Raw genomic sequence first — 26,028 nt, forward strand, 5'->3', positions numbered from 1 at the left:
GTTATGGGATCAAGCCCCACATTGGGCTTCTCCGCTAGGAGCCTGCTTCTTCCTCTCCCACTCCCCCCGCTTGTGTTCCCTCTCTTGCTGGCTGTCTCTCTCTGTCAAATAAATAAATAAAATCTGTAAAAAAAATAAAAAAGGAAAGACATGCTCCTGGGTTACTGTCTGTAGGAACTGGCTAGCCCTGAAAGGGACAGACTTTCCAGGGTCAACAAGACCTCAAGTTGTCAAAGCATCAGAAACACAGAAAATAAAAAGGCACGATTCATACAAACGCCTTTCTTATAACTGAATCCAGTTTAGATACGGTGCAATTCTTCCTGAAGTGTCCACCTTAAAGAAATTTAGTCTTAAATATCTTCTAGAAATAATAAGATCCCAAAGAGACACCAGTAACAGGAAACAGGTTCCAGTGCTGAGCCAACACTGGGACTTTGGCTGCTAATAGGACTAGAAGGGGACCCTTGCGTTTCCTTCTGTGTAACAGGAAAGTCAGGATGAGTAGCGAACGAGTCATTTGGACTAAATGAGAACTGAATGAGTTCGTTTATGTCGTGTCAGTCTAGCAGATTGATTCATTTGGCTTTCATGCAGAGTTGCAAGAGAACAATGCCGGTTATTTCCACAAATAGAACGGAACGACCCAGCTATCTGAGGAGTGACTTTAGCACGCTTATTCCTTTAAGGAATAAGACATTTCTTCCTTCTTTATTCCTCTCCCTTCCCTCCTTAGAAGAAAAGTATCTTGGAAGTTAAGAAGGCAAAACTCTAACATAAGAAGTTCAAATTCTTCCTGGGTGTTTGCTACCGTTGACGTTGTTAGGGATAGCAATCCTTAACCTTTACCAACTACTTTTTATTTGCCAAGCACCATGCTAAGGACCTCATTTCTTCCTCTTAATAACTCTTTGGGATAGGTATTCCCACTCCCCTGTGTCAGAAATCAAAAAAAACAAAAACAAACAAAACAAAAACCATGTGGTTTAAAGACGTTAGGTAACTTGGCCACAGGGGCCCCATTAGAAGAAAAAGTATGGCAGATAGGAGTGAGAACCAGGTCCATCCGACATGATCCCCCGAGTTTCTGACGGCGGTGCTTGTCCTTCTCCAACTTAGCGGGCATGGAGTCCATGCAAAGATCCTCCCAAAATAGAGATTCTGCTTCATCCTGCTTCCGTAGGGACCTGTGATTCTGCATTTCCAAGAAGCTCCAGGTGATTGCCAGCAGAATACTCATTTTTTTTTGAAATTAATATACTCCACATTTTAGAACAGTTTTTCGGTTAACAGAGTGATTTCACAAAGAAGTCCAGAGTCCCGTATATCCCCTCTCCTCACACACCTAGTTTTCCCCCGGTATTAATATTTTGCATTAGTGTGGTACGTTTGTCACAGCTGAGGAGCCAATACTGATTATTGTTAAGTAAAAGCCGCTAGTCTGCCTTAGGGTTACTCGCCGGGTGGTACATTCTATGGATTTTGATACCACCACCTTCAGACAAGACTCCTGGGCTGGAGATCCCCGTGGTCCTCACCAGATCCTTCTATCTCCCCAGCATCTGCCATTTATCATCATGTGAGCTCTGTTGGTTTTTGTTTTGTTTTTTTAATGAAAAAAAATTTTTAATGGGTACTCCTGTTTCTATCAAAAGTAAAAAACATGAAAGACCAGGAAAAGCTTTGTTTTTTAATGAAAAAAAATTTTTTTAATGAGAACTCCTGTTTCTATCAAAAGTAAAAAAAAACATGAAAGACCAGGAAAAGCTTCATGTTTCCAGGAAAGTGGATGAGAGCAGTCACTTAGTTTGACACGTATTTGTTGACCGCCCAGTGCCAGTTATTCTTTTAGTTTGAGATGCTTCATAGAGAACTCCTTTCTCCTGAAGCTTTGTCCTTTACGCCGCCGGCCAGCTAGGACAGCTACCGTACAGGAGGACAGGACACCTCAGGATTGCAGGAAACCTAGTGATTTCCAAAGGCACCCGATTCTGGCTCCTCCTCTTACCCCCTTCTAGCCACTGCTCCCCTCCTTGCCAAACATAGTACTGTAGTGTTCAGCTCTTCCTACACCTTCCCCTTCCGCCTCCACGCTCTTCTAGGGGCTGTCCCGGCTTTCTCGGGTATAAAATACAGCATACCAGGTAGAATTCGAATTGTGTGTATTCATTGGATTCATTTAGGGGCTGTTGTTTGGAGCTAACTAAAAATACTACATGCAGAGAATGGGTTTTTTATTTGAAACTGAAATGTAACTGTCCTGTGTGTGTTGCATTATATGTTTTGTATTGTTTTTTCACTAAATCTGGCAACCCCACCTCCAATATCTTTCCCCTGTTCAGATAGCATCCCAGAGACCAAGCGTTGCATCTTTTCCTGGGACCTGCTCAGTGTTTCTTCCCAAATGGATCCACTCTTCTTAAGTTACTGTCCCTATTTTCAGACAAATGAAATGTTCTGTCCTTTTTTCTCTGATATAATAGTAATAATAGCCCTCTCAGCTAATTTTTACTCCTGTCTTTCTCCTGGCACCAAGGTACAGAGCGGGACAATCCTTCAACAGGAATGACTTAGGGAAGGAATGCTATTCCTGTGAATCCTTCCTCAGCCCCATCATCTTCGGGGCACAACCACATCTGTTTACCGCTGTGCTTAGAAGTCTTTCCCCAACTGTATTTTGCTGCTTTGATTGCATGCTGCTTACCCAACTCTTTTGATTTGATTCCATCTTCATCCTTTTTCAGTCCTTCCTTTAATTCCTTAGAAGCAAGACACTATGTGATGACACACTTTTCTATATTTGAATTTTTGTGACAACATTTTTAAAGCCAAAATCATAAAATAAGAAATATTTGCTCAGCCCCAGGCTTGATGAGTCATCACATCCGACCCCTGGGCACTTTCTGAGTGTAACGGGAACAGACCTGAGGACCTCTGGAAGTTTGGTGCTTTGTTTTTATGTCATGGAGGTTGACATATGAAGGGACGATTTTTGTAATTATCCTCCCCAGAGGTCGCTAAGGTTTCACACGGCTCTTCTGGCCTCCCACCCCCTCCCCATCCCCTGCCAATAACGGCTCTCCGACTTTCAGGTAAAAGCATGGGCTGGCCTCGTCTATCATCACATTGTTATAAAACGAAGAGGGAAAAGCCAAAAGAGCTGGCGGTCAGATTGAGAAGTAAATAATTCAAGACCTATAGCCTGTGCTGGTTTCAAAACTGAGAGGGTTGGGAATTAGGGTAGCACATGAAAGACTGTGAAAGCAAGAATTGGAACAAAAATTCTCAGCCTACAAGCTTTATCAGTCGTGTGTCCGACTCCTCACAGAACCGGGTCTCAGCGGCCCCGGGAACCCGTCTACTTACCATTGCAATGTTGTAGGGTCCGTGTGTACCTTCAGACTTACCATCCAGTGTTTGCTACACCTGACTGGTTTCCAGAAGCAATCCCACCCTCAAAGGTGGGAGATAAACTGCCCCTGAGAAGTATTCTCAAGAACTTGCCAAAGTAGGTTGATGTTTTTAATTTCTTCTTAGTTATCCCTGTAATCTGGACTCAATGACTTGACACAATAAGACCTCGATTCATTAAGGTTGTAAAAATAGGCTTCACCAACTTGGGGGTGGGGGGCGGTTGGCAACCACTGCAGTGAGGTGAATATCACTTGTCAGGGGATTTTTCATTTCTAAATTAATTTAATCACAACCTCTCTCAATTCTGCTTCTGTATTCATTATGCCCTTTCAATGTCTTTCTGAAGTTTCTATCATTCTAAAGAGGCAGTGAAGTGAACAGAGCTTTACGGTCCCTCTGGCAAGGGTTTAAACAAATTTGTGAGGAAAGGTAAGCCAGATAGAGAGGGCCCCAGGTAGAAGTTCCTTTAGGGGCTTTGACTTAGCGGGGAATAAACTGACATTTCTCTTTACTAGGGCTTTAGGTCCCACTCAGGTGGCTTCATTTTCCCCTCAAAAGTTGATGAATGCCACCTGCCACAGTATTTTTTGTATGTCAGATCCATACGCAATAGCATGTAGTGCTATTTTCTTTATAAAAATGATTCTTCTTCCAGAAATCAAATGTGTCCAAAATAATTAAAAACATACTTAGAGATTTTAACCTTATAAAATTGAATATTATGAATGTGAATTAAAGCCAGCTGACTTTTATACAAGTCCCATTAGCATAAGAGGAGGAAAACTACTTTAAAAATCTGAAAATAGCATGATGATGAGTAAGAGCAAAGTTCTGACGTGGGATGGATTTTTCATGTAAAGGCACTAACGCACGGCCTATTTATGCGTCCTCCGTGGTGCTAAAGCTCAATGAATCTGGAATAGATTCGCCCCGAATTGTGGAATTGTGTAATGTTACAGCAAGACTAATTGCTAAAGCAGTACAGTCCACAAGTCTCTCGTGGCAGTAAGGAAGATGAAAACTCAAGGGAGTATGGGATTTTTTTAAAGAGTCATGTATGATGTACCATATGCTGGCTAACCGAACATAATTTAAAAATTTTAAAAAGTAAAGATTCATGAAGAGAGAGCACAAGCAGGGGAGGGGCAGGCGAAGAGGGGGACAAGCAGACCCCGGCTCAGTGGGGAGCCTGACACAGGGCTGGATCTCAGGACCCTGAGATCATGACCTGAGCCAAAAATCCAGAGTCGGACACTTAACCAACAGAGCCACCCAGATGCCCCAGTGGTTATGTGACTTGCCAAAGTCAAAACTTAGGGCAGATGCCTTAGGGGCCTATCGTCAGACCCAGGCCGTTAGGCAGTTAGGCAGTAGGCCTGCTTCGCTCTGGTCCGCACGTCTGCCCCCACTTCCTTCTCGCTCAGCTCCCTGGGCCACACAGGGTAGGAAAGCTATCTCCCACAGTCCCTTTCAGCCGGGGTTCTGCACGTGACCTGCTGAAAGAATTAACACCTGAACTATACACCTTCCTGCAGCCTCAGACGCTTGAGCACAGTTAGATCTGTAGTCAGGCTTCTTGAAATATCCGTTGGGGTCCGTCGAGAGCACCAAAAATACACTTAAGTATGCTGTACTTAATTATCCAAGATTGTTTGCTGTATAACTTGTAATTTATGGACGGACTATCGCTGCAAGAAAGAGTGGGAGCCCAGCACATGACTCTGGGGTGCTAGGTGATTAGCAGAGTGTCTAAGTTCAGGGATTCTGAGCTCTGCGGCTTCCCTGTGCTGATGTGACCCCCGTTCACTTCAGCGTCTTTTCTTTTCCTGGGGTGGGAACATAAGGCATGTGACTGGGGACATCGGGAGCTGCAGGAAGGTCTCTGTCGTGCTCTCGTCCTGGGTGCCCTCTCTTCTGGATCCTTTCTTAGAAGTAAACATTGTGCTGGGTAAGCCTGCTGTGCCGCCGCCCCCGTGATCTTGCACTGAGGTGCCGCCTAGTGGAGCCACCTACACGCTTGCTGGAGGCAGATGTGAGCACCTGGTGATGTGGACACGTGCAAACCATCAAAGCTTCCAGAAGGCACGATGGCAGAAGTATCTGGCTTTTCTGGGGCAATGTCTGTGTCTTTCTACCATCCAGATTTTAGCATCAGGGGGTGCAAGGAACAAGCTATGGCAGCAGGGATTTTTCCAGAATAAATAAGATATGGTGGGATCCATTTTCAGACCTGCCCGAGTGTGTAGATTCTGTGGGCCAACCGAACCATTCAAATATGCCTCTTTTCACCACGTAGAATGGATTCTTTTTCTGCTCTCAAGAATCCTGATCAGTAGAGTTAGGGGTTTCTTGTCTTTCCCATTGAAGGGATTGTTCTGAGCATTTTACTTCAGTTTGGCTTCTGCATAAAACCCTGATGGGAGTTAAACCCATCCTCCCTACGGGCTCTGAGGGGCAAGATTGTTTCTGTAGGCTTTTGCCTGAAATTCAGAAGCCCCACCAAGCTGCTTATGATGCGTTTAGAGTTCCTTGACCACCCACCCAAGTCTTTCAGTCAGTTAGATACCATCACTCGGAGAGGAAGGGAAGCTGGACCTCTGGTTAACTCTGCTTGGGTCCCTATTGTCACGAAAGTTTGGGATAATTTGGCCTGTGTGGCTTTGTGAATATTAAACAGCCAAGGGAAAGGGAGGTTTGGAACAAGAAGCTTCACCAAGAGCCTGCTTTGCTCACACAACAGAGGAGGCAGGAGAACCTTTGCAGGAGGGTGGTTCTCACCCACTTGCCAAGGTGAAGTTGTCTCCCCCTGACCTTTGTCAACAAGGCCCAGGCTTCACAACAGTCAATGGAGCGATTGACCAAAATATGTTTATGGACCATCTGATGGGTATTGGGACATTGTAAAAGCTGCAAAGAGAAAAAGAATGAGAAAGACACAATTCTTGCTCACAGGAAGCTAACGTACAGGGAGAAAAATCAAGCCTGTTAGGATGCATTTCGGCGGTGTTAGAGGAATCCAGGGAGGAAGTTAGCGATCGGGGTGGAAGGCGCATAGTCAGGGAGGAATGGTTGGTCCAGGGGAGGTGGGGCCCCTGAAGCTGACAGTCTTTAAAAATGAAGAGGCATCATTTGGGACGGGGAGGAGACAATTTTCTAAGCGGGGAGGCAATGGGGTGAACAAAGCACAGAGGAAATGGGAATGAGAGCAGACTGCCGGGGGTGGACTGACTTGCTTAAGGAGAGACGGTTACATGAAGGAAGCAGAAAGAAGGTGCTCCCTGAGAACATGAAGGAAAGGGGCTTGAACAGCATCCTAGATCTTGAGGTCCGCTGCTGCTCTGGGGTCCTCAAATGGAGAAAGGCAAGAAAAGCAGCAGGTTTCAGGCTGCTTTTCTTTGTGCGGTTGCCTCCCGTGCGTCTCAGAACTCAGGGCTCGCGCTGTGTGACTCTAGATACGTGAGCACAGGCTCTGAGCTGTGAAACGAATAAATATTGGTCATGTCTAATTCTTTCTCTTGTAGATATGGGAATGTTTCCATCTGTACGTTCATTCAATAAGCACTAAGTACCCAATAATAACTAATTACTCATTACAACTGAGTACTTACGCGTATCTGACTGAATTCATTCGTGGATGCATCGGAGACTCATAATTGCCTCCCATTTTCCTCACTAATAGAACCCCTCTGGTCCTGGGGGCTACACGGCTGCGTTTCCCTGCCTCCTTTGCCGATGTGGATGCGGGCCAGTTCTGGCCTGGAGTAGTTGGGGAAACTGAGTGAGTGGACCTTCTTGCTTAAAGGGAGAGGATTAACATGGAAGAAGGAGGGGGGAAATCTGAACATGAGGAAAAGGGCTGGGGCAGAATCCTGAGATGCTGAATGTACGAGGATCAGCCTAAAAGGAAGAAATCAGTCCTTTAGGAGTCAGTTTGAGGATAAAATATTTCAAGATAAACTCTTTGAATTCTAAGAATGACCCCCTTGTAGTCTAATCTCTTGCATTATTTGGCTAACAGAATAGTTGTCCTTCTCTCTGCATTGCCAAGGCCCTTCTATTATCCTCACCCGGCATGGGCTGGAGACCCAGAGGGGGTGTGAGTGCACACGCCACCTCACTCCTTTGAGGTAATTAATGTTCTTACTCTCATTTATCATATGATTAAATGGATGCATAGGAATTTAAATAATTAGCCGAAGATGACAAAACCAGTCAGAGGCAAAGGGAGAACTCACACATGGATATGCTTCTACTGTTTCCTTTAATGTCTGATAGCATGTAAGGAACAGGCAACACAAGATGGAGCAAAATAATTGTCCTTGCCTGATGGAAGTTTCCAGTCTATCTGGGAGCCTGACATCTAAAAAACACAGACAAGTAATGCTGAGGGAGCAGAGGAAGAAGAAATTGAACAGGCCGCAGTGTGTAGAAAAGTCTCTCATGGTCCTGGAATCAGGTTCAGGGAAATCATCCCTCACCCTCTTTCTCAACCCATTCCTGATGGCTTAACTGGCAACTGTTGTTTTCAGACAAGACTTAAGTTTCTTATTTATTTCTGACACTTGAATAGTCATTGACTATCTTCTATGTGCAAAACACCATGCTCCATCTTTCTAGAAAGAGTCAACAAATGGACAAGGAATGGACGAGGTCGTGGCCTTCAAGTAAACTACAATTTGGGAAGAAAAAAATATTTTAAAAAATTATAATAAAGGAGAAAAAAATCATAGCCTAGAAAATTTTGTAAGAGTGAATCAAAGGTGAATGACAGTAGGAATACCAATCTGCTTTGATCTCTGATCTTTGATGTCCTTTCAGGTTGTAGCGGTCATTATTACCAAATATTGAGTCTTTACTACATACTAAGTGCCATGCTAGACTCTGGTAATTCAACAAAGAACAAGACACAGCTTTTGCGTTGGTGGGGGTTGGTGCCCATAGACTGGGCATTCTCAGAAAGGAGTGGGAGGAGAGGTAATACCACCTACAAGGGGCTGAAAATTGGTTCTTGTGAGGGTGAAAAAAAATCTTGTCTTAAGTGTGCAAGGCACAGATATACATGGAGTACATAAACAGATACGCACTATGTGTGTGGTGGTAAAATTTTATGGGAGGTATAGTGATCAGGTAGAAATGTCTAGAAAGGTTCTTTGGGGGGTGATATTAAAATGGATTAAGAAACACTGATATAGACAATTTAACAAGCAATTTCAACACAGTGTGATAAGTGCTGTGATAAGACTGTGGGAACACAAACTAGAGACACCTAAGCCGGGCTTGAGGAGACAGGAAGACTGCCCGGCGGTCTCTCAGCATTGGCCTCTCAGCTGAAGCCCAAATGGCCAGGGAGGGCCAGAAAAGTGTAGGGCGGCTTCCAGAGCTCGGAGCATTGCGCGTGAAGTCGGAGCGTTGAGCAGGAAAGCCTGCCGCACTAGTGAGACTGCGTGACGTTCGCTAACTTCACCAGAGTTCGAGCTGGAAAGGGGGAGGCTGAGGCGAGGTTTCTACCCTTCCCCGTGCCAGGTAACACAGGACTGCGCTTTCGAGCGCGGTCCAGAGCAAGAGGAGACTCTGCAGCAAGGGGACACTGCAGGGCAAGCGGCTCCTGGGCCTGATGAGCGGGCAGATCGGTGACACCCAAGGTGTCCGTGACAAATAGGGGTGAGGTGGGGGCCTCTGGGAAGGGACGGAAGGAGGATCACGGCTTAGAACGAGGGGGGTTGAAGCAAACTCTCGCCCTCCTTCTGAGACACGGGTTTGGGCTTGCTGCGGGGTGCTGGTAAAGAGTCAATGCCGACCGTGGGCTACCGGGTGCGATCCGAGCTCCCCGTGAAACCCGTTCCGTGAGCAGATGCTTCCGACCTCTTTGACACCTACTTTGGTCGCCTCACCCCCCTCCTCCAGTCCCTACTTCAGGCCCCACGGGAATTCCTATGACAGTCAATCGAGGAGAGAAAAACTCAGTCCTGGTTTGCAGGGGTTTCAGTGCAATATTCTGGCAGCAGCCCGAGGTCCGTGGTGGCAGCATTACCACTTCTCGGGGCTGCAGTAGAGGAAATAGAGGAAATGTTTCCCCAGTGGCAGTTTATTTGGTTGTTCTCTTTGCACCGGAGGACGTATGTATGGGCAGGTGTTAGCAGTTGATCTGGATGATCCAGGACTTGGAAAGAACAATATTGGAAAACACCCTCCAGTGAGGCCTGGGAAAGAAGGACGAGGATGAAACTTTCAGAAGGGGCACAGAGGGTGAAAATATTTTTATGCCATGTTATTGGTCATCAAAGAACATCTACTGCAGAGGAGGTTCTCAGTAATCAGCTGAACAAAATGACGCATAGATGTCAATCTCTCCCCGGTCATCCCAGTGCTCGCTCAGTGGGCCTGTGTACAAAGTGGCCGGGGTGGCAGGAGTGGAGGCTAGAAGTGGGCTCAGTACACCTGGGCTTCCCCTCACCAACGCTGACCTAGCTCCCACTGTTGCTGAGTGTCTAACCTGCCAACATCAGAGACTGAGCCCCCGGTGTGCCCAGATTCCCCAGGGGGACCAGACAGCTACCTCGTGACAGATGAATTATGCTGGTTCCATGGAGGAGGCAGGAATTTATCCTCATTCAGACTGACGTGGCTCTGGATATGAATGGACCATCCCTATTTGTAACACCCTGCCAGCACTATTTGTGAACCTCTGAAATGCTTCATTCGTCATCATGGTACTATTCAAATATCACTTCTAATCAGGGAACTCATTCCAGAGCAAAGGAGGTACACAATGGGCTCATGCCAATGGAGTTCACTAGTCTTCCAATAGCCATCACCTGGAAGTGGTTTGCCCTATAGAATGGGGAAACAACCTACCGAAGAGAGTTATGGTGCCAGTTGGGAAATGATCTCCTGAAAAGACTGGATTCTGTTTTACAGGATGCAGTTCATATTTTGAATCCGGGACCAGTAAGTAAACCACCTCTCCCACAGTTAGAATTCATGCATCCAGGAATCAGCACATGGAACTGCGTGTGGTTCCCTCATTATTCATATACCACATGCGGAACTTCTGCTTTCTGTCCCTACAGCTCTGAGGTTTGCCAGTGTAGACGGCGGAGATGTTTCCATCAGGAGTCTCAGCGACGGTTCTATTGAATTAGAAATTGAGGCTACCACCTGACCCTTGAGAGTCCCTCTCAGGCTACGGATTCAGTAGGTGAAGGTGGACTTAATCTACTGGTTGAGATGATTATTCCTGACTACCAGAAGGAAATTGGTTTGAGGGGTGCCTGGGTGGCTCAGTCGGTTCAGTGTCTACCTTCGGCTAAGGTCGTGATACCAGAGTCCTGGGATCGAGTCCTGCACGGGGCTCCCTACTCTCCGGAGTCTGCTTCTCGCTCTCCCTCTGCCTGCCGCTCCCCCTGCTTGTGCGCATGTGCGCTCTCTGTCAAATAAATCTTAAAAAAAAAAAAAAGAAATTGGTTTGAAACAGGGAAGACAGCTTGTGGAATCCAGGGATTTCTCTGCCAAAAGAAGGCAGGTCCACTGAAGAATGAGACCCATCAGGAATGAAGATTTAGAACACCACCAATAAAATACCTTGACCTGCTGAAGTTCTCAGAGTAAACAGGTGTATTTCTCTCCATTCCTGAATGTGCAAGGTACTAACAGCTCTGTTGAGATTTAGGGGCCATTTGTGTGACCTCAAGACCTTGGGAAATTTGCTACACGGTCTCCTCCTTTCGAGAGAGCAGCTATATAGCGTTTATTGCCATGCCATCGGTGTTTCCCTGCCTAGGGGACTCCAGTGAGGACTGCCCTGTGTGTTGGCATGACTACCAGGTGGCCGTGCGGGGCACTCATCTGGGAGGAACGGATGCAGAGGCACCTAAAAGCATGCTGAGGACCTGCTGAGCAAAATGGGACTCTCGGAGCGGGCAAGACCACTGAAAAGCAAGTGTCTAACGTGTCACTTGATGAGGACAAGACCAAAAAGTGCTGACCCACCTGGGGACCCGTCTCTCCCCTTTACCAGCTCCATTCCATTTTTCTTTGGGAGGAAGTACGAGAGTGTAGTGGTTAAAGGCACAGGTGCTGGCGAACTCGAACCGTTGATCCCAGCCCTGTGCTCACCAGCCTGTCCGCCTCTAGCTGGTTATTTCATTCCTCTAAATCTCAGATTATTCATCTATAAAATAGAGAAAATAATAGCAACACAAATCATGAGCGAGCTGGTGTTTAAATGAGAGAGTCGACATAAAGCCCTGCTGGCATAAAATGAGCGTTCTGTGTTAGCTGTATGTACCACATACCAGCTTATTGCCTCTCCTTTCCCAAGGAATCTTGCGTTACCAGCTCGGTGCTAATGCAGATTTAAATACTTCGCACGGAGCGCACTACTGAGCTCTGTTGGTGGAAGTTTGCTGCAGGAGGAGGGATTTTTCTCTCATTCCAGTGTGCTGCCATTTCCGCCTCTGCCTCCTGCTGCATAGAGGTCAGCAGCCCAGGACTTGGGCGAGCCAGGGGTGCCCCGCCCAGCCGCACACCCAGGATGTATAGTTTCTTGTCAAGCTTGTAGCCTGGCCTGGACTGGTGAACACTTCGCGTGGCCCTCCCGACGTGGACCCCGGGCATCCCAGGCCCCCCCGGCACCTGACTCAGTCTGTGCCCGCTACCAGCCTCAGCCTGCCTGCACTCCCCAGGTTCTTGCGCCGGCTGTTCCGGATCCGTACACCGCGTACCCCAGGCTGCACACTGCCTTGCCGATGAACCGGATCCAGCTACCCCAGCTCGCTCTGCAAGCCCACTGGCCAGCCTCAGCACACCCGCCAGAGGGTAGCTTCCTGCTTGCCTAGCAAATACAGGCTATTTCTCGCCTGGGAAAAACTACCAGCATCTCTGCTGGCCCGTGGGCTGCAAGCACACCTTTTCCAGCGAGCTCTAAATCCCAGCCTTGGGGAGGGCCCCCCGTTCCAACTCGGTCCTTCCTTGGATATTCTCTGTCAGCCCTAGTGTGTCCTTTAGAGTTCTCCCAGCTCTTTTCAGTTACTTCTCTATTATATTCAAATTAATGGTGATTTCTGTTTCCAGAATGGACCCTCACTGATGCACTATTTTTGATATCATTATTTCATTCAACAAATATTTATTGAGTTCTTGCGGCGTGGTTGGCACTGTTGTGAAGAAACCACAATAAACAAGACAAAATTCCTGCCCTTATGGAACTTGCATTCTCTAGGAAGACAGCCTGGGCACCAGTTAAATGATGTGAGATATCTGTCGCTAGAAGGCAGAAGATATCCCTCCCATGTTTCTTAAAGCTTTGAGATCAAATTCACATCTCCTTGGGGCGCCTGGGTGGCACAGCGGTTAATCGTCTGCCTTCGGCTCAGGGCGTGATCCCAGCGTTACGGGATCGAGTCCCACATCAGGCTCTTCCGCTATGAGCCTGCTTCTTCGTCTCCCACTCCCCCTGCTTGTGTTCCCTCTCTCGCTGGCTGTCTCTCTCTGTCGAATAAATAAATAAAATCTTAAAAAAAAAAAAAATTCACATCTCCTTAACACTAGAAATGTTGGTGTAAAAGATCAACTCATTCAAATCTAGTTCATTCAAATGTTTTTACCATAATCTTTTAATTATTTAAAAATCACGTTGCTGGGGCGCCTGGGTGGCTGTTGGTTAAATGTCTGCCTTCGGCTCAGGTCATGATCCCAGGGTCCTGGGGAGGACCCCCCACAGCAGGCTCCCTGCTCAGCGGAGAGTCTGCTTCTCCCTCTGCCTGCCACTCCCCCTGCTTGTGCTCACTTTGTCTGTCAAATAAATAAGTAAAATCTTAAAAAAAAAAAAAAAATCACATTGCTTTTGAGCTTGTCTTACAAGCTCTTTGTGATATATGTTTTAAATTTACGATTTTACTCTTCTTATCCTGGTATTTGGTTTTCTTTTCAGTCATCTGATGGGAATGGCGGCATTCACTAGATATGCCATTACTCTGCAGATAGTTATTATTTTAAAGTTGCTTAGCAACAATTATTTAACATTCAGCTTCTATCAGCTTTTGCACTGAGATGTTTTGAAATCCTGAAAAGGGTGTACTATTTCAGGTATTTAGCACTGAACTCCATTATTTCTTTGCTAAAATAGCACAGTCTTAAGAGTTTGTATAGAAATTACACACTTGTTAAAGCGCATAGTAATTGCTGATTGAGCCCAGCATTTCTACATGTTTCCATCAGACTTAGAGATATTCAGAGCACAAAACTAGTTGAAGTAAATAAATTTGTGTTTCAAATGCACTAATCTTGAGAACGAAGATGCACTTCTTAATCAAATAAATTCTAAAAATGAAAAGGTGAAAAATGTGGTTAGACCAGATAAGCGTATCAGCCTCTTCAAACTGAAGAGCTTTATATGAATCTCATTGACATTACAAAGGTCCTACAGTCTTTTGTCGATTGGGTCTCTGACTAAAGAATAAATTAGAGACCGAAGAGAAGATGCAAGCAAACCTCACCTACCGTTCACTGTGAAACCAAGTTTACTTGAAACACACCAACATAAAATAGTGCTAAGGACTAGAAAGTAAAGAGCTTTATGAAAAACAGAAGCAACAAGTGCAAACATAAAACTAACCCTTATCTTTTTTTTTTTATTAATAATGATTTTTTATTATATTATGTTAGTCACCATACAGTACATCCCCGGTTTTCGATGTAAGGCTCGATGATTCATTAGTTGTGTATAACACCCAGTGCACCATGCAATACGTGCCCTCCTTACTACCCATCACCGGTCTATCCCATTCCCCCACCCCCCTCCCCTCTGTAGCCCTCAGTTTGTTTCTCATAGTCCATAGTCTCTCATGTTTCATTCCCCCTTCTGATTACCCCCCCTTTCTTTATCCCTTTCTTCCCCTACTGATCATTCTAGTTCTTATGTTCCATAGATGAGAGAAATCATATGATAGTTGTCTTTCTCTGCTTGACTTATTTCACTAAGCATTATCTCCTCCAGTGCCGTCCATGTTGTAGCAAATGTTGAGAACTCATTCTTTCTGATTGCTGAGTAATATTCCATTGTATATATGGACCACAACTTCTTAATCCAGTCATCTGTTGCAGGGCATCTCGGCTCCTTCCACGATTTAGCTATTGTGGACATTGCTGCTATGAACATTGGGGTGCATATGGCCCTTCTCTTCACTACGTCTGTATCTTTGGGGTAAACACCCAGTAGTGCAATGGCTGGATCATAGGGTAGCTCAATTTTTAACTTTTTAAGGGACCTCCACACGGTTTTCCAGAGTGGCTGTACCAACTTGCATTCCCACCAACAATGTAAGAGGGATCCCCTTTCTCCACATCCTCTCCAACAATTGTTGTTTCTTGCCCTGTCTATTTTTGCCATTCTAACTGGCGTAAGGTGGTATCTCAGTGTGGTTTTGATTTGAATTTCCTTGATGGCTAATGATTTTGAACATTTTTTCATGTGTCTGTTAGCCATTTGTATGTCTTCATTGGAAAAGTGTCTGTTACCTTGGAATTAACTTAACCAGAGACGTAAAGGACCTTTATTCTAGAAACTATAAATCACTCTTAAAAGACATTGAGGAAGACATAAAAAGATGGAAAGATATTCCATGCTCATGGATGGAAAAATTAACATAGTTAAAATGTCCATGCTACCCAGAGCAATCTACACTTTCAATGCTATCCCGATCAAAATACCGAGAACGTTTTTCAAAGAACTGGAACAAATAGTCCTTAAATTTGTATGGAACCAGAAAAGACCCCGAATCTCCAAGGAACTGTTGAAAAGGAAAAACAAAGCTGGGGGCATCACAATGCGGTTCGAGCTGTGCTACAGCTGTGATCACAAAGACAGCATGGTACTGGCACAAAAACAGACACATAGACCAATGGAACAGAATAGAGAGCCCAGAAATGGGCCCTCGGCTCTTTGGGCAACTAATATTTGATAAAGCAGGAAAAAACATCCGGTGGGAAAAAGACAGTCTCTTCAATAAATGGTGCTGGGAAAATTGGACAGCTACATGCAAAAGAATGAAACTTGACCACTATCTCACACCATACACAAAAATAAACTCCAAATGGATGAAAGACCTCGATGTGAGACAGGAATCCATCAAAATTCTAGAGGAGAACATAGGCAGCAACCTCTACGACATCAGCCAAAGCAACCTTTTTCATGACACATCCCCAAAGGCAAGAGAAACAAAAGATAAAATGAATTTATGGGACTTCATCAAGATTAAAAGTTTCTGCACATCCAAGGAAACAGTCAGAAAAACTAAGAGGCAGCCCACGGAATGGGAGAATATATTTGCAAATGACACTACAGATAAAGGACTGGTATCCAAGATCTACAAAGAACTTCTCAAACTCAATACACGAGAAACAAATAAATCAAAACTAACCCTTATCTTTACTTTCCTTCTCAAGCTGGTGCATTCCTACAGCACATACTGAACACATCCGTGAAACGCTCGGAATAAATCAAAACCATAGAGAGTTGGATTACGCTAAAAAAAAGGGGGGGGAGCTAATTATATTAAATGAAAGAAACCCTGTGGCCGATTCTTAATAAAATGATTATTTTCCTGCTTTATTGAATAATGAGTGTGGGCACCTGTTTTTTTTAAATCCAACATAATTCTCAGTAGTAAAATGCTCTTTTTTTTTTAAAACAAGGTCCAGTATGCCATTATGTTGGGAGTGGAGAGGTCAAGAATAATGGTAAACATTCATATAAACCTTACCCAGTCAAAATATAAAACTGCCACCCAGGACCCCTAAGGAGCCCCATGTATCATCCCCAATACTAACTTTGTTGGCTCCCCTAGAGGTAACCATCCTCCTGATTTTCGTGACTGTTACTGTCTTGCTTTTCTTTATGATTTTACCACTAATATCTGCATCCCTTACATTATTGTTTCACTTTGCCTGGTTTTCAACTTTGTACCAAGGATTCATACTGTTTGGATCTGACTTATTTCTTTCCGTCACTATTGTAGTTATGAGAGGCTGTAGTTTATTCAGTTTCACTGCTGACTATACCATAACTTTTTATCCAGTCTGAGGGACATTCGGATTGGTTCTGGCTTAGGGCTGCTAAAATCATTCTTACATGAGCATTCTTGTATAGTATCCTAATCTACAAATGCGCAAGATTATTTAGTGTACATATGTTAGAGTGATTTTGGGGTTGTAAAGTATAGTAATAACAATGATAGAAAACTCTTTATAGTATTTATTATGTTACAGATACTGTTATGAGCATTTCACATAAATTAGCTCATTTAATCTTCACACACACACACACACACAAAAAAAAACCCATAGGGCAAAACTTAGTTCCTGGGGCGGGAATTGGGAGTAAGAGAGAAAAAAATCTTTTTATGTATAAAGTCACACACTCAAGGTCATAAAAGTAAAAAGGTGGGATTCAAATCCACATAGTTGGCAACAGTCTGTACCCAACTACCACATCCTAATGCAATAGTATTTATACAGTACAACATCTTCAGATCTTTAGAGAATGTCAAACTGTTTTCCAGCGAAGTTATGCTAATTAACACTCTCATTAGCAAGATAAGAGTTTCCATTACTTCCTATCATTTTCAATACCTGTTATTGTCAGTTTCCTTAGTTTAGTGAATTTGAAAGTTGTGTAATACAGTCTCATTGTGATTTACACTTGCATTTCTCTATTACAAATGAAACAAAGGATTTTGTTTACTGACCATGTGAATTTCCTTATTTGTGAATTTCCTGTTCTTTTTTTTGGATTTTAGGTCTTTCTTGATATACAGGAGTTCTTTAGATGTTCTGTATATTATTTCTTTGAGCATTATTGATGTGATACAACTATCTCTTCATACCCTGAGGCATGAATTTGCATTGCTTATTGCTTTTGATGGAAAAAATAACGTGTTTAGATATGTTCACTTTTTTCCTTTACGGCTAGAGCTGGTTGTGTCTTTTAAAAATCCTCTCCTGGGGAACCTGGGTGACTCAGTCAGTTAGGTGTCTGACTCTTGATTTTGGCTCAGGTCATGATCTCAGGGTGGTGGGATCAAGCCTGTATTGGGTTCTGCACTGCGTGTGCAGCCTGCTTGAGATTCTGTCTCTCCCTCTCCTTTGCCCCTCCACTCCCACCCGATTGTGTGTGAGCATGCTCGTGCTCTCTCTCTCACGCATGCGTGCTCTCTCGTGCCCTCTTTAAAAAAAAAAAAAAAAAAAAATCCTCTCCCGGGGCACCTGGGTGGCTCAGTGGGTTAAGCATCTGACTCTTGATGTCGGCTCAGGTCTTAATCTCCGGGTTGTGAGTTCAAGCCCCACAAGGGGCTCCATGCTGGATGTAAAGTCTACTTAAAAAAAATCCTCTCCTCCCCCAGTATTTTAAAGATATTCTTTATATTGTGTTCTTATAGTGTCATAATTTTGCCTTCTACCTTTTGGTCTTTAAGAAACCTACAACCAATTCTAGGTACCCAAGTTTTTTTTTCCATAAAAATACCTAAATTTCCCAGAACCATTTGCTGAAAAGCAGTCCTTTCTGCCCTGTAGGATGGTACTACCATTGCCATAAGCTAAGTCTCCATATAGTAAAATGTTGCACTATCTTCATAACTATAGTTATAATGTATTTCAATATCTGGCAGGCAGAGTAAGTTCTATTACATTCTTCTTAGTGCATTGGCTATTCTTGGTCCTTTCCACTTACATATAAATCTTACAGTATGCTTTTTTTTTTTTTTTTTTGATGTAATGTTCCATGACAATTATCATATGGTTACAGTATGCTTTTCAATTAAAAAACCATTTGGAATTTTGATGAAGATGACATCGAAACTATAAAGCATAATTATATTTACAGTTCTAAATCTTCCAATCTTTGAGCATGGAGTAACACTTTTTTAATGATTATTCATAAACTTGGTGTAAGTTTACAAAATTTACTGTACATTGACAAATAAGGCTGCAGTGAGAAATTAACTCCAAAAAAAATGAAGCATGCCAAATGTGCAGATGCTGATCTGCTAGCAATCAGGACATGAATGAATTAAATAATGTATTCATGATTTATCCTTAGGTATAAGGAACTTTAATGTTTTAAAGAATTCTGCTTTGTCACTTGTTATCTGAGCACCTGGCAAGCAGAACTATTTACAAATGTACCAAGTGAACAAAAGAATACCACATTTTCAGTCTTCTTTAGTGTCTTTAAGTAAAATTTCAAAATTTTCTCCGGTTTTGAATACCTTTTGTGAAATTGCTTTGTGTTTATTTACTGATATTATTTTAACATTTTTATAAACTTTCACATTGTTGGTGCTTATACAGAAATGCAATTTATTTTTGTACAGCAATTTTTGCATCTAACTTGTTAAATTCTCTTATTCTAATAATTTGTAGATTCTTTTGGATGTTGAACATATATGTTATTATCTCAGACTAACAGTTTTGACTTGAAAAGCAGCGATGACAGACATTCTTGTCTTTTTCCTAATCTCAAAGAGAAAGCTTTCAAGGACTCATCATTATGTTTACTGCAGATGTTTGGTAGAAACCCTTTGATGAAGTGCCCTTCATATCTAGTTTAAGAGCAGTTTTATCATGAATAGATGTCGAAAGCTTAGCAAATGCTTTTTATACATCTAATGAGATGATCACAATTAAATCTCCTTTAATTTGATTATTTGGTGGATCATAGTAATTGATTTTCTAATGTAAAAACAACTTTGGATTTCTAACATAAACCTGACCAAGTCCTGATGAATCATCCTTTACTGTATTTGTTTTACTAATACTTAGTTTAGAATTATGCATCTATATCATAAGTGCAATTGGCCTGTAATTTTCCTTTCTCATACCATTATTTGGTATCAGATATTTGATGGTCTCATAAAATGAGTTAGGAACAAGTATCCCTCTTTTTCTGTTCTCTGGAAAAGCTTAAGTTCTTGAATACTTAGCTGTACTCACCAAAGAAGTTGTTTAGGCCTCAAATTTTCTTTCTATGAATATTGATACAATTAATTTAAAAGCTATGGAACGGTTTTTTTTTTTTCTCTATTTTGCTAAGCTACATAATTTCTTAAAAAAATAGCCCTTCTATGCTACAAATTTACTGGCTTTGAGTTTTCATATCATATCTATTTAATGTCAGAAAAGAAATGGCTATGTCCTCTTTTTTCACTCCTGGTATCACTTTTTTCTTACTCAACTTTACCAGAGATTTGTCGCTGAAAAAAGTCTTTTTCAAGGAATAAAGTTTTGATTTTTTATTACTTTCTGCTCTAATCTTTATTTCCTTTGAGATTATTTTGTGCTGTTTTTCTAATTTATTAAAATAGATGCTTCTCACTAATATTGTCTTTTTGCTAGACACATTTAAAGCTATCAATTTCCTCCAGCTACTGTTTATAAATTTTATCATTTCACTAGTGTTCAGTTCCACTTATATTTTAGAATCCATTAGAATTTCTTGATTGATTCAAGAAACTGTTAACTCCCTAAAATTTGGGGCTGCTTAATCATTTACTTCCAGGTAAATACCAATTTAAAAATTATCCTCTCAGTGAATTGAATCTTTCATTATATGAAGTTACTTTATCTCTAACAGTGTTTCTGGCTTTACAGTTATTTTCAGATATAAATGTATCTAAATCAGATTACTTTTGGTTGGTATAACTTCAACATTTTACTTTCAAACTTTCTGTATTTTATAAAGCTTTAGGTGCGCGTGTAAGCACATGTAAATGGTTTTATTTGTCAGTTTATTCTGCTTCCAACTGGATAACTTAGTACACACACATTTGATGTGTTACTGACATATTTTTATTATTATCTCAATTTTTTTCTATTCATCCTTCTATGTTTCTTTTCCTTTTCACTTTCCTTACTTTATAAAATTTTTTCCTATCTCACTTTTCCTCCGTTACTAGCTTGGAAGTTACATACTCATTTCTATAAAATCATTTTAGTGGTTGGTTTTGCATTAGAAAATCAATTCTATATAACATGTAACCACTAAAAGGTTGTTATATAGAAATGAGTTATACATTAGAAATCACATTTATACTTAAATTATAATACCTTTATTCTCTTCTCATACAATCCACACTTTGAAGTATATAGTTGATGTATACTATTACACTGGTTTCAGGTGAACAACATAGTGATTCAACAATTAATATACGTTACACAGTGTTCACGATAATTGTAGTTACCCTCTGTCACCATACAGTTATTACAATATAATTGACAGTATCCTCTATGCTGTGTTTTTCATCACCGTGACTTTTTTAATTGAAAGTTTATACCTCTCAATCCCCTTCACTTATTTTGCAATCCCCTATCCCCCTCCCCTTTGGCAATCACCAGTTCTCAGTATTTATGAGAGTATTTCTAATTTTGCTTGTTTGTTCATTTGTGTTTTAGATTCCATATATTAATTAATGAAATCATATGGCATTGGTCTTTCTCTGACTTATTTCTAGAGTAATACTCTCTAGGTCTATCCATGTTGTTGCAAATGGCAAGATCTCATATTCATTCACCTATCAGTGGACACTTAGGACCGTATCTTGGCTATCGTAAATAATGCTGCAATAAACATAGGGGTGCATACATCTTTTTGAATTAGTGTTTTCATATTCTTGGGTAAATACCCGGTAGTGAAACTACTGGATCATATGGTATTTCTATTTTTGATTTTTTGAGGAACTTCCACACTCTTTTCCACAGTGGTTACATCAATTTATATTGAGGGTTGTAGACTCAATGAGGAATACTAAAAAGGAGTGAGGAGTCTGGCAGCCATACACAGAGAAAAAGCCCAATATGGCAAAAGAGAGTAAATATGAATCAATTTTTAAAGAGCTGAATAAATGCAACAGCATCTGAAAAATGATCACTTCAGAATCTCAAAGTAGACATACATAACTAAAGTTACAAGTCGTCTTAGTAATTTTTTAAAATTAAATATTTTAACACAACTAATGAATCATCGAGCCTTACATCGGGAACCGGGGATGTACTGTATGGTGACTAACATAATAAAAAATCATTATAAAAAAAAATTAAACATTTTAGGACGTGCATGGGATTACCACTTGATTGTTTCAGTTTATAATCAACTTAGAAAAAATTTATGGAAGTGTTTTTATATCTCCCCAACTATAAGGCAATAAATGAGATTCTCAAGGTAACTACAAATTAAGGAGTCATCTGTTATTAATAAACATTGTAGAAACATTACACTATAATTTGTATGACATTATATAATGTATGATACTAAATCTTAAAGCTTCTTTTTAATCATCGTATCTAAACAATGACTCAGGGAGAGGGATATTTACAATAATAATCATACATTATTAAAGTAGAAATGATGAAACTTTCAGGATGACAATGTATGTAAACAACAACCTTGTTGGAATTCCACATCTGTCATTATCACAATATACTTATCTGTTGAAGCTAAAACCATGAAGCTAGTGCTTGAAAAAGAACAGCATTAAATTTATATATAAAAAAACTTCCGGCAAAATTGCACAACTTTGTGGAATTTTAGTCATTCTTTCTTGTTTAGTTCAAAAATCAAATCTTATCCAGCAAGTACTGTTACTTCAATGATACAAAGTTTTGTCTACTGGTCCTATTGATCTATATATTGTAGACGGCATTAACAACATCCCCAAATATAATATTTCATTAATACCAGGCATTCTCAAAGCCTAAAAGCGTAAGAAATTTTTAAAAACCATTCAAGTCGAATAAGGGTTCTGAACTTAAAATGCTTGTCAAGCTTTATTTTGTAGACTAACATTTTGGTTTCCTGGATTCGGTGACACTAAATTGTCTATTAGGTTTGGTAGCTTCTTGCATCAGCTCCTGCAGCTGTCCGATTTGTTCATCACGAAAGTCATTAAGTTTTTCTTCTGGTAGGGCAGCTCCAAAACATACTTTTTCTGTCGAATTTTGTCTGTTTTCATTATTTTGTTGCCATAGCACAGCTGCATACACCTAATAAAAAGATAAAAAATGAAGGTTATATATATAAAATTAAGATATGTATTCATCCATTTAATGTTGGAGGACTTGAAAAATTCTAATTCCAAGTCACCTATTTTTCTCCATCACTGAAGATACAAACAATATAGTTGTGTTTTTACTTTTCAGTGAAAATTTCAAATATACCTTTTTAGCAAAGTTTTTAACCCGGAAATCTAGGGGTTGGGTGTGGCCCATGAACAAACTTGAAGAACATGCATACACCGCCCAAAAGTCACATGCTAAATTGTAGGCACAAAATTGTATGCAGATAGTTCTGAGGCTAAAGCTTTCCTCAGGTTTTTAAGGAGGGGTGGGAGGGGTCTTATAGACTTAAAAGTGGGTTGCAAAATTCATTCCCTTACAATTAAAAGACTAATTCACACTAGAGAGAATGTTTTCAAACCTTTAACCCTTCTATATTTAATAACTGTCAGGAAAAAATTCTACATTTTGCATGCTGTAATTTATCTCTCATTCAATCAGCATCTTCAGCCTAATATTCCAACTACTGTTGTCTTACACAAGTGATACTTTTTTGAAGCAGACTCTCAATCAATCTTTTAATCAGGAAGTAACAATGTATTTTATTTTATTCATGAAATTAAAAGATTATATGCACCCTCTAGTAAGTAAATAGATTAGTTAACTCTATGTAATGCCACTAACTCTATCTGGTCTAATAACTGCTGGATTGTCATTACCACCAAAGAAACTTTAATTCAAGACATTCCAAACCTTTACCTGTATTGAAAATATTTTTGTTTTACAGAAATCTGTTTCATATAATAACTGAAAAAGAGTTGCACACACCCCAAGCTTTAGCAACCCCACTTCAAAGGATAGGCCCCAGAGCAAGGTTTCTCAACCTTCGCACCATTAAGAAATCGGATAATTTGGATAATACCTTGTGGTGGGGTGGAGGGGAGTCTGTTCTTGCTTGGTAGGATGTTTTAGCAGTTATCTCTAGTCGCTGCCCATTGGATGCCAGGAGCATACCTCACCTCAGTCTTGATAATCAAAAATGTCTCCAAATATTGCCAAACGTTTCCTGGCAGGCAAAACTGACCCAGGTTGAGAACTATGGCCCTAAAGAGACTTTCAAACATGTGAATGAGTAGCACAAGTGCGGTATTACTTTGTAAAGCAAAAACTGGAAACTCGTACTTTTCAGGAGGAGAAAGGACAAATACACTAAGGTTTATTCAGCTACTTCATCCTTTCAAAGAGCCAGCTTTTGGTTTCACTGATCTTTTCTATTGTTGTTTTAGTCTCCGTTTCATTTATTTCTGTTATGATGTTTATTATTTCCTTCCTTCTACTAGCTTTGGGCTTTGTTCTTTTCCTAGCTAGCTCCTGTAGGTGTAAGGTTAGGTTGTTTGAGATTTCTTATTTCTTAATGTAGGCCTGTATCACTCTGAGTTTCTCTCTGAAATTGCTTTCACTGCATCACAAGATTTTGGACTGTTGTGTTTTCATTTTCATTTGTCTCCATGTTTGTTTGTTTTAATTTCCTTGATTTCTTTGTGGATTCACTGCTTGTTTAGTAACATGTTGTTTAGCCTCCATGTGTTTGTGTTCTCTGTTGTTTTTCTTGTGATTCATTTCTAGTTTCACACCCTTGTTGTCAAAAAAGATGCACGATGATTTCAATCTTCTTAAATGTATTAACACTTGTTTTGTGGCCTAATGTGATCTATCCTGGAGAATGTTCCAGGTGCACCTGAAAAGAATGTATATTCTGTTGTTTTGGATGGAATGTTGTATATGTAAGTCCATCTGGTCTTGAATGCAAAGCTACTGTTGCCTTATTCATTTTCTGCCTGAATAATCTACCCATTGATATAAGTGGGATGTTAAAGTCCCCTACTATTATTGTATTACTCTCAATTTCTCCCTTTATATCTGTTAATATTTGCTTTCTGTATTTAGGTCTCCAGTGTTGGATGTAGAGATATTTACAATTGCTACATCCTCTTGGTGGATGATCCTTCTATCATCATGCGGTGCCCTTCTTTGTCTCGTTACTGTCTTTGTTTTAAAGTCTATTGTCTAATACCAGTATTGCTACCCCGATTTTCCCTCCTTTTAAATGGGATCTTTTTCCATTCTTTCACTTACATCTAGATATGTCTTTAGCTCTGAAGTGAGTCTTTTGTAGACAGCATATAGATGGGTCTTGTTTTGGTTTTTTATCCATTCATTCATCTAATGTCTTTTGATTGGAGCATTTAGACCATTTACATTTGAAGTAATGGTGGACAGGTATATATATTTCATTTTGTTAAACTGTTTTCCAGTTGCTTTTGTAGTTCTCTGTTCATTTCTTCTTACTCTTTTCCCTTGTGATTTGTGACTCTATGGTATGCTTGGCTTCCTTTCTCTTTTTGTGTGTATCGTAAGTTTTCAGTTTGTGGTTACCATGAGGTTTATACGTAACAGTCCAAGTATAAAGCATCTATATTAAAATGGTGGCCACTTAGGTTTGAGGACATTCTAAAAACTTTTTAACTCCCACTTCCACAGTCCATGTAAATGTTGGCATAATTTACAGCTTTTTATTCATATTTCCCTATTTCCACTTAGAGGCTTTTCTTTTCCACTTTTCTTGTAAGCTTGGTTTAGTTTAATTTTTCTTTGAGAAACTCTCTCTTTGCCAAATAGGAAAAAAACCTACAACCAAGAATATTCTTTCAGCTCTTTATATGCCAGAAGGGAGTAACATGATACATTCAAAGTTTCTGCTGAAAAATCAGCAGAGGCTTTATGGACTTTCCCTCTGTTGCCACTTTAAAATTTTCTCTTTATTTCTAACGTTTGACATTTCAATCACTAGGTGTCAAGTGATATGGACTCCTTGGGTTCATCTTGTTTGGAACTCTGATTCCTCAACCAAGATGCCTATTGCCTCTTCCGTGCTCTCTTCACCTCCTGGGACCTCTATAATATGAATGTGCACTTGATATTGCTCAAGAAATCTCTTAGCCTCTCATTTTTTAAATTCTTTTTGCTCTTCAGCTTGGGTGCTTTCCATGACCCTTCTCGATCATTGGTCAGTTCCCCTGCATCCACTAATCTTTTGATTCCCTCTAGTCTATTTCTCATTTCAGTATTGTATTCTTCAACTCTGGTTCTTTTTTGTATTTTTTTTTGTTCAAGTTCTTACTGAGTTCTCCCCAGTCCAGTGAGCATCTTACAATCATTACTTTAAATTCTATCACACATATTGCTTATCTCCATATCATCTGGAGTATATTCCTCTCATTTTGCTTGACATTTGGAGTTTCTTTATATGAATTAGAGTTCTCCTAAACTTGAAGGAATGGTCTTATATGTGGTCATCCTCAGTGGAAGCTATGTGTGCCTGGTGACTTTGGCTGCCTGGTGCTATGGCTGGCGTGGGCTGGGGGTCCCAAAGCTCTCTGTGCAGAGGGCACCCTGGAAGGACAGTTAAAGTGAAAGAAAATGGGGTATCCTAGGGCACTCAATGCAGGGAGTCCCAGGGTCTTCCATGTACAGGGTGCCCTGGTGGGGTGGATGGAGCCAAGATGG

General features: G+C 41.0%; 1 protein-coding gene across 1 annotated transcript in view; it reads right to left on the reverse strand.

The window, feature by feature from the left end:
* Positions 1-22,214: 22,214 nt before the first annotated feature.
* The window catches only part of SDHAF3 (succinate dehydrogenase complex assembly factor 3), a 63,917-nt gene continuing 60,103 nt past the window's right edge, over positions 22,215-26,028 (reverse strand). Inside the window, exon 2 of the mRNA XM_008686273.2 lies at positions 22,215-22,449. Coding sequence (XP_008684495.1) covers positions 22,246-22,449 — 204 coding nt within the window. The 3' untranslated portion in view covers positions 22,215-22,245. The remainder of the gene's footprint in view (positions 22,450-26,028) is intronic.

This window comes from Ursus maritimus, unplaced genomic scaffold (genome assembly GCF_017311325.1).
Source record: "Ursus maritimus isolate PB19 unplaced genomic scaffold, ASM1731132v1 scaffold_3, whole genome shotgun sequence".
In the NCBI taxonomy this organism is placed as follows: domain Eukaryota; kingdom Metazoa; phylum Chordata; class Mammalia; order Carnivora; family Ursidae; genus Ursus; species Ursus maritimus.